Genomic DNA, 8,658 nt, shown 5'->3' on the forward strand with positions numbered 1-8,658 from the left:
ATATATATATATATATATATATATATATATATATATATATATATATATATATATATATATGAGGATGTGGGACGTTAAAACGTTCATATTCTCTATTATCAGTGCCTATTTCGCATTTTTCTCAATCTCCAATCTTTCCCTAATCCACAACATTCCTTTCCAATTTCATTCATGTCTAAAAACATATACGTTCAAGAATCCAGCCATCTTCCATTACCACTACCTCTCGGTAGCTCCTCATTTACGTGCATCCAACACTACCTCCCGAGAATTTCTCATACTCACGTGAGCCCACTCGATATAATCACAACGTTCGCTTCGACGAGGATGCGTTGCATGATTGTTCTATGCAACGGACCGTGCTACCTTGGGGGCGTTAATTGTGGTTGGGAATGTTGGAAGTGATGTGACAGAAAAAGCATACGTCACGTAGATGCAGGTACACGCTGTAAATACACGTTAACACTAATGTGTCGTGTATTGCCTTATGCGTCATATATAAATCTGCTATAAATATTTAATAGCTTGTATAAATATTACTTCACGATGCTCTGCACAGTTTATTTAACCAAACATGGACGTAAAGTTCATTGTTTAAATACCATTTTGCCGGAATAAATTAGATCTAGGAAGCAGATTCTCAGGAACAGTTGTTGTCTCCTAAGTATAACTTATCGGTGAATCTGAACTGAATGTATGTGGCAAGCGGTACCAAAATGAATCCATGCTATCCCATGGCGAGATATACCATAACTCTCTCATATCTTCAAGTATATAGATTAAAAAAATAAATAATCCATATTCCAGAACCATGATAGCAACACCACAATCAAGTTTGGCAGTTGCAGTTGCTCTTTGGGGTAAAAAGCCACCGAAACATCGCATTAACTGTTTGCAATGCTTTGAAGATGGGGCAGTAATAATCACAGGTAAAAAGTAGCGAATAAATTCAACAACGCATGACCCATTAAAGTTGCGATGGTTCAAATGGATTATCCGTAAAAACCGTCAATCTTCAGACAGGTCTTTCATTAAATTCATGGGAATTAAGGTGCGAAGAGTATCATGTTATACATTTCAGGAGCTGATGATGGTACCTTGATAATATGGGAGAAATGTAACGAGAATTTACAGGCTCAAATGATGTTACTTGGACATGAAGTTCCAATTACAGCTATATCAGCAACAGATACCAAGCGAAATTTGACGTAATTTTTTTGAAGACCCTATCGAAAATGAAAGAGCCTTTTTTCCCTTAAAATCATCACGTTGTATTATTTTTGTTGAAGCGTACAGCTTAAATGATACGAATTTAGGATCTATTTTGGATAAATATACAGTAATCGGTTTCAGGAGATTCGTGAGTGCTTCCGCAGATGGCCAGTTGACGTTGTGGGATAGTGCAGATGGACGTTGCATTGATAATACATTCATGGCTCATGTGCATCGACAAATTATTCCATATGTGAGTTATTTCTCCATGATATTTCGTCCAGAAGCTATCATCGTATTGGTTTTCTCTTTTTTCCCTCCTTTTTTGTCCGTTATCGTAAACCGGTTATTCATTTCCAGCTTTCTTTGACCTGAAGATCTTGTAAATGAAATTTATACCAGTTCTGTGTATTTTCATCTCTTGTACAATTAAGTAACTTTTAATGTTATATATGGATATTTCAGCGCACAATCAGTGGTTCTTTTAGTTTATGCGCGTTGTATTGTATAGGTGATTATGCAGAAGTGGTGGTAATTGATCCACAAGATATGAATATACTTTTCACCCTAAGTTCACGAGTAGAGCCAGATTGGATAGCTGCATTCACTATCATCAGTTATCCAAACAAACAAGGTATGAACATTTCAAAATATGCCACTGCACTTTGTCATAACTATTACAGTTTTCAAGGCGGTGTTTTCTCGTGTTATGAGATACGATCATCTATCAAATAGTGCCATACGGATTATACCATCCTCATCTTACCTGAGCTACTTATTTTCATGAACATCCGTACATACTTAGTTGGAATTACTAATGGTAGATGGTGATGTTACTTAGAAAATTATTCGTAAAGCTGACTGGACGAAAGACAGTCATTAGATTACGCTATCCGTGACAGTTAGACCTCTACTGTATGTTTTTGTTTTCCTCAAAAACAGTTGTCTAATTAACATATATTTATTTAAATTTTCGTTATTAAATAGGAACCTATAGTGAGTCTTATGATTTTGTTAGAAAGCGATTATTATTTAATACGAGAAGAAAATTAATGAGAGCTATTTTCAAATGAATTAGATGGTAGATAGGGGTATGTTACCTTATTTTATGCTTTACACTAATGACCGATAGTTCTCATGACTAAATGACAGGGGAAAAGTTGTTGTGTTGTTAAACAATAAAGGACAGTGACTTCATTCATAAATTATCTGATGTTCCTCTTCCATTTCAATTATTTCATTTTAGATGCGGTGTTAGGCATGACGACATCTGGCATGATGAAAGTTTGGTTACTGTTTGACTTAGATAAAAAGGTTTTTTCATTGTTCTTTAAATCAGTAGTATTTGTCAATACAAACTTGGGATATTTTTATGCAAATCATTATGCCCTTGCAATTAAAGCATTGAGTTTGTCACTATCTGATTTGGAAATTCATTTATTAGTAGACTTCCTGCTTTTGTATCCAATCTTTTGTTTTTTTCCAACTAATAGGCAATTACAGGAGTTGCCTATCTATGAAACAGAATCGAGAAATGTGGAAATAAATGAAGTTTGTTCTGTATCTTGGCATCCCTCTTCACCTTCCATATTTCTGTTATTTAATTCTGCTTCATGGCAGGTGCATTCTTATAACATTAAATTTAAAATGAAAATTAATATTGGATGACGAAATGCAGTTAGGAATATTACCGCATAAGATAAGTAACAATGCTAAATGAGCAGAGTAAGATATTTCCTTTAAGCAAATCGGAAAGTTCATGTCATGTTAGTAGCTAATCGATCTTAATCTCTTATGTAGCGTTTATTTCATTATTTACTCCCAGTTCTCCATCTTCACGACTTTATCTCTTCATAACTTTTTTTAACGCACTCATGTCATTTTCCAGATATTTCAATTGGCGGATCTTAATCGTTTGGTCGTTTATTTTTCTGAAGAGCATATCTGTGACGGGAAATTATTATCTGGTGAACGATCTGCAGTAGCTTGCGCAGATGGTTCTGTATATATTTACCAGCTTCCCCATTCGTAAGTTTTACGTTAGTAAGAAAGATGTGAAACCATCTATGAAATTTGGTAATACTGGATTGCTTGCTTGAATTTCTTTTGGCAGCTGTTAGAAGCGCACATTTTTTTTTTATTTGGTTTAGGTTGCTTTCTTGTGGTAGTGACTCAGAGAGTGAGGTGGAAAAACTTAGCGATCCGTCACTGCTGATGATTTTGCAAAACAAATCAGCTAATAATCTGGTCGGTGATCCTTTTCCAAACGATCGATAAATACGTCACAAAGTGTTTTGAATATAAATTAACTTGAATAACTTCCTACAAAGCATTTTTCCTTTTTTTATTTGTTGAGTGACTTCTCACAACAATATTCATATCGCTATGCCAGACTTATATGACTTCCATCTTCATTAAGAATCCATTTTCAGCGATCAGCACACATGGTATTTTGCATCACAGCTTCTCATCTTATTTGTCGAGCCGATACGGAAAGCATTATAGTAATATGGGAATTTGATGAAGTTTTACCAATACAATCGGAACATAAAGTGATATTCAAACAACCGAAGTTAAAAACAAGCATGAAATGCCAATGGAATAGCTTAAAAAACTTGCCGCCATCCATATACGATGGTGAAGTACGTGCGCAACTGTAAATACTGCTAATTTGGGAAGTAGTTAGTAAAAATATAGTAATCTGTTATAGTTTAGGATGATTGCGAAGTTACAGCTACTTATTATATTAGTAGCCAAGGACGCCTTCTTATTGGACGAGGCGATGGGACTATAATTCTTATGTACGGTTGTGATGCCATTTCAAAACAACTATTGACCAAAAGCGGAGGTTGCCATTTATTCCTATTTGTTAAATATAATTTTGTTGATCTGGATGTTTTTAAGAAATCCAATACTACTGGCAATGAAGCCATATTACAGAACTCAATTTTCGCCAATTTTATGGTCATAATGCTGCTGTAACATGCTTCTTGTATCCACATGAAGAACATCCACGATATGACCAGCAGATATTGCTCTCTGGATCGAGCGATTTTTCTGTCATAACATGGAATTTGAATACTGGATCAAGATTGTACCGGTTTTGTGTCCAAGGTGGTCCAATCCTGCGCATGCTAATTCCTCCGGAAACATGCAGTGTATGTTTGGCATTTCCCAGTGATCATCTGTTTGGCAGCGTAATATCCATATATTTCGAAACCATTTTTTCAGCAGAGAGTTCTTCATACGATTTGTTCAATAGCTGGAGATAATTCAGCTGCGCTTTTATCTTTGAAAGAAAATAAATGTCTTCTCTTAGCAAGTCGGCAGTTATTTCCAATAGTAGATGTGAAATGGCGACCGCTGGATAATTTCCTACTGTTGAAATGCGAGGATGAAACTGTTTATGTGTGGCAAATGGATACCGGTTTGTGTTTCATGTCTATAGTCAGCTTAGAATGACGCTGATTGCTAGTCCTAGTTGTCTGCTATATCTCATTCTGTCCTTAATCATGTTGCATTTTACGTGTTCCATTACAAAAAAAAATTTTCCCTTTATATGGAAGAAATGTAAAAACTCATTAAAAAAGTTATCTTTATTAAAAGATTGAATCTCTAACAACTATGAATTTTTAGTTTATATGTGTTTGTAATAACAAGTGTGGGAATAAAACCACTATAAATTTTTTCCTTAAATAATTTTTTCACCAAATAATTGCATCTAGAAAGTTGTTTATATACTTTAACATTTATCAGAAAAGAAAAAAATGTTATAAGATTAAACATTGTTTCAGTATTTTTTAGCAAGTTTGGAAAGAATTGTTAACGGACAAATGTCAGAAGAAATTCTGGCGGCTTGCAATGAACAAATTGGTGTGGCCGAGATAGACGATGAAGTTGGCGCTTCGCAAGCGGTTCAAATGTTTCGTGCTTTGAGAAACAAAAACATACTTGCGGTATGTTTTCTTGCAACTTTAAAGTTTGATTTCACTTCTGTCTTTGAAGCATACTGCCAAATCAATAGGAGTTGTTTGCAACTGTATATCATTGTATTTCACCTGTTCATCGAAAAAGCTATGAGTTCGAATTTATTTTATGGATTGTGACAGGTGCTTTTATGCCTTTCAACAAGACTATTGGATTTCAGATGAAACAGATTGCAACTGGCAACCGGGATGGAAAGGTTGCAAGCACAACTGAAAAAGTTCTCGAGTTGCCAGCCCCAATGAATATTCAGTCTATGACTAAGGAGCCTAGCTCATCACATCTTGTATTTTTCAACATTGATTCTTTGATCGGTACATTTTAATTTCTACGTTTTTTTTCGTGCAGAAATTTTATTATCCATTATTAAATTTCCGATCTTTTGTTTACACGTTTATGCTATTAGTAATTATAATTTCAGCTGGCCTTCTAGTACTCGAAAATGAACTATCAACAGGTGAGAATATGGAAAACAAGTCCTTATCAACAATATTGATGGGTAAACAACAGTCAGATTCTCGTACACCAGTACCAAAAATTGCATGGCAGACGGGATCCAATCTTTACCTAGATGTTGCGAAACTTTGTATGAGTTTATTATACGCTTGGACTCTTGATGCCGATTTGGATGAAATTTGCTTGAAGAAATTGCGCCTCGTGAAACCATCGACACCATTAAGTTTTGGTGTTGAATCCCGACAGGGTTTGTCATTTCATTGTGTTTTCAAATTGCCATAAATAAACGCTTTACCAAATGTTCAAATACTACATTTTATATCTTGCAAGATAAAACATAATGAAGCAATATTCTCGCCTCTCACACTGCCATCTACTTGGTTTTATCATCCGATATGATTCCCTGTTCTATATTTAAACTCGATATACATTCGCATACCTATTATTGTCCATTTTAACTGGTTATCCATTTCAGGACATATAGTGATATACATGCCTACAGGGAAATTCAATAATAGCACTTCATTTGATAATTTTGCAAGTGCTGTTAGGTGGGCCACCGGCAGTTGTTTGACAACAGCGCATCTTTTGGCAGTTATTGCTCTCGCGAATACTTTGATGTCATTGCACGGCGCTTCTTTCGATATCCCTAGAAGGGATATTCTTATGAGGTCAGAGCAATCATCCTAAATTTCATATTTGTTGTGGATGAAGAGGGAGGGGGGAATATTTTGTTGATATTTTCGGGGATATTTTCTGGATATTTTCTGTATTCTTTGTGGATATTTTCTAGTGGTTACTAGTAATCCATTTATTTTGTGCAGTGCAAAACCATGATCAGAATAATTAATATCATTTTGAATTTTAATATTCTTTATAAAACTGATGCTGGATTTTTCTCATCAACTTAATATTATACTGATTTCCAGAAGCTCTTCATTACGTTCTTCTGCTGCTGAGTCTCACGAGAACGATTTGCAGTTGAAGCAAGGCTGGTCGTTAATTGCTGCACTACACTGTTGTCTGTTGCCCGATCTAATCAAGCCAAAAAATATTTATTGTCCACCAAGGATAGAATTACTCGCAAAAAGGTTTATTTTTGTACCCTCTTAGTTTTATTTCTTCAAACCTCGTTTGAAATCCTGTGTCTCTGACAAGTGTTTAAGAACTCTTTAATAACTATTAAAATTACATCTTTTCTATGAAGTGCAAGATTAAGCTATCAGCAATACTTCCATAAGCTTGCCTCTCACAATGAGAACTTCAGGTGGCAAGACCAGTGTCTGGAAGTGCGTATGGCTGCCCAGGCACTACTTACAAGAGAATTAACGCGTCTTAGTGTCAATGGTCGAAAACGTTTGATGGAGTCATGGTCTGCATTTCTTCCAACCCTTCTGGATCCTACGCTCTCAATTTTTGGCAATCGCGCTTTGGTAGCGTCTATGAATACAGCTCTTGGAACAGCCAGTGCTCCTCAGCCACCTCCAATTCCTCACCGCAAGGGCGAAAAAGTACTCCCGGATCCAACTATCAATGGTAAGATCTAAGCAAGATCTTCTCCTTATATGACCTGCCAAGGATCATCATTTCAGCAAATTACTGTTTTCTGTTGATCTCCATTCTTCTTTTTTTCGACTTAATTTTCTAATTCTCCTATGTTAACGTAATTATTAATTACTTATAACCAGTTAGATCAATCTTAAAAGAAAAAAAGCATCAACTATGTGCTCCAATAATTAATGTTGAAGTGGGATGAAGAGACCCTCCCGAAAGTTAGATGAGCTGAATTCGGTTTAATTTTCCAGTAGATGTTAAATTGTCGAAAGAAGCTGGCGTACAGCAAATTCGGCGAAATCAAGCAACATCGTTAATATTGCTTGGCGTGATTGGTGCCGAATTTCCAGACGAAATGAGTAAGGTTAGTTGTAAAGATGGTAGACTAAAGATTTATGATGGGAAGTATCATTATCTTTAGTAAGTTTGATGTTTGAAATATTACCATTAATAAGATTGGTACCAGTTGAAGATGATTTGTTATTTGAATTAATTTGTAGTTGGACATTTCACGAGCTACTGCACAATCCCTCTTAGAACTGCTTATTGCTCCACCAACAACGCTATTACCATATCATTCACCACTTCGTCGTGCTGCCGTGGATTTGATCGGACGAGGCTTCAGCGTTTGGCAACCTCATCTGGATATCACTAAACTCCTACTAATCCTTTTGGAATTGGCTACTAGCACCGATAAGCAATCCGTGTAACTCTTTGTTGTTAATCTATCCTATAATAAGGTTTCTGATGAGAAGTATCATTATTATTACTAGTAAGTTTGGTGTTTGAAATATTATTACCATTAATAAGATACTAATATTTCTTTGCTTCTCATTCTCTGCGTAAGAGAATAAAAGTAGTCCTCATTGACATTCAATTTAGGCAAATTTGCAGAGGTACTGCAGCAGCTATTCTAACTCCATCAGTGGATGTTTGTCACACAGCACGTCATGCATTAAGTTTAATCGCTACATCGCGGCCACCGGCAGTAATCACGGCATTAAGTAAAGAAGTTGGTTATATCACTGATATGAGAATTTCTTCGTCTTATTATTGATATTGAAAGCTTGTTATATTGTCATTATACAAAATTTGTCTGTTTTTATTTCGTCTAATTGTATTTTTTTACCTTAAGTTTCTCATTTGTTTAGAGCTTTTAGTTAACGAAATATTTCTGTTTTCATAGCTCTTACTATTTTTATGGTGTATCATGTTTCAGGTAGCCCGTTATAATAGTGTTGCACAGCATCAAACTATTCAACATTCAAATAGCAGTCCACTGTTAAAATGTCGAGCGGAAGTGTTGCGTATCATGGAATTACTTTCGGAAAAGGAGTACATGAACGTTGCAGATTTGATGATCCCGGTAGTTTTGTGGGTGATATTGTTTGAATGAGTTATAAAATTGAAAATTTCTATTTGAGTATTTCTTGCTTCTCTTATAGATAGTAA

General features: G+C 35.4%; 1 protein-coding gene across 1 annotated transcript in view; it reads left to right on the forward strand.

Annotated features, from left to right (window-relative positions):
* Positions 1 to 811: 811 nt before the first annotated feature.
* LOAG_17776 (CBR-RBC-2 protein) overlaps positions 812 to 8,658 on the forward strand; it is a gene marked incomplete at both ends in the record, with an annotated part of 9,833 nt that continues 1,986 nt past the window's right edge. The window contains 21 exons of the mRNA XM_020450436.1: positions 812 to 929; positions 1,082 to 1,208; positions 1,354 to 1,465; positions 1,678 to 1,846; positions 2,459 to 2,526; positions 2,716 to 2,832; positions 3,101 to 3,240; positions 3,363 to 3,459; positions 3,645 to 3,854; positions 3,928 to 4,060; positions 4,153 to 4,370; positions 4,444 to 4,639; positions 5,017 to 5,168; positions 5,360 to 5,510; positions 5,618 to 5,899; positions 6,128 to 6,323; positions 6,582 to 6,743; positions 6,920 to 7,188; positions 7,458 to 7,570; positions 7,707 to 7,912; positions 8,101 to 8,218. Of these exons, the coding sequence (XP_020305893.1) occupies positions 812 to 929; positions 1,082 to 1,208; positions 1,354 to 1,465; positions 1,678 to 1,846; positions 2,459 to 2,526; positions 2,716 to 2,832; positions 3,101 to 3,240; positions 3,363 to 3,459; positions 3,645 to 3,854; positions 3,928 to 4,060; positions 4,153 to 4,370; positions 4,444 to 4,639; positions 5,017 to 5,168; positions 5,360 to 5,510; positions 5,618 to 5,899; positions 6,128 to 6,323; positions 6,582 to 6,743; positions 6,920 to 7,188; positions 7,458 to 7,570; positions 7,707 to 7,912; positions 8,101 to 8,218 (3,354 nt within the window). The remainder of the gene's footprint in view (positions 930 to 1,081; positions 1,209 to 1,353; positions 1,466 to 1,677; positions 1,847 to 2,458; positions 2,527 to 2,715; positions 2,833 to 3,100; positions 3,241 to 3,362; positions 3,460 to 3,644; positions 3,855 to 3,927; positions 4,061 to 4,152; positions 4,371 to 4,443; positions 4,640 to 5,016; positions 5,169 to 5,359; positions 5,511 to 5,617; positions 5,900 to 6,127; positions 6,324 to 6,581; positions 6,744 to 6,919; positions 7,189 to 7,457; positions 7,571 to 7,706; positions 7,913 to 8,100; positions 8,219 to 8,658) is intronic.

Source organism: Loa loa (genome assembly GCF_000183805.2).
Source record: "Loa loa unplaced genomic scaffold supercont3.126, whole genome shotgun sequence".
Classification (NCBI taxonomy): domain Eukaryota; kingdom Metazoa; phylum Nematoda; class Chromadorea; order Rhabditida; family Onchocercidae; genus Loa; species Loa loa.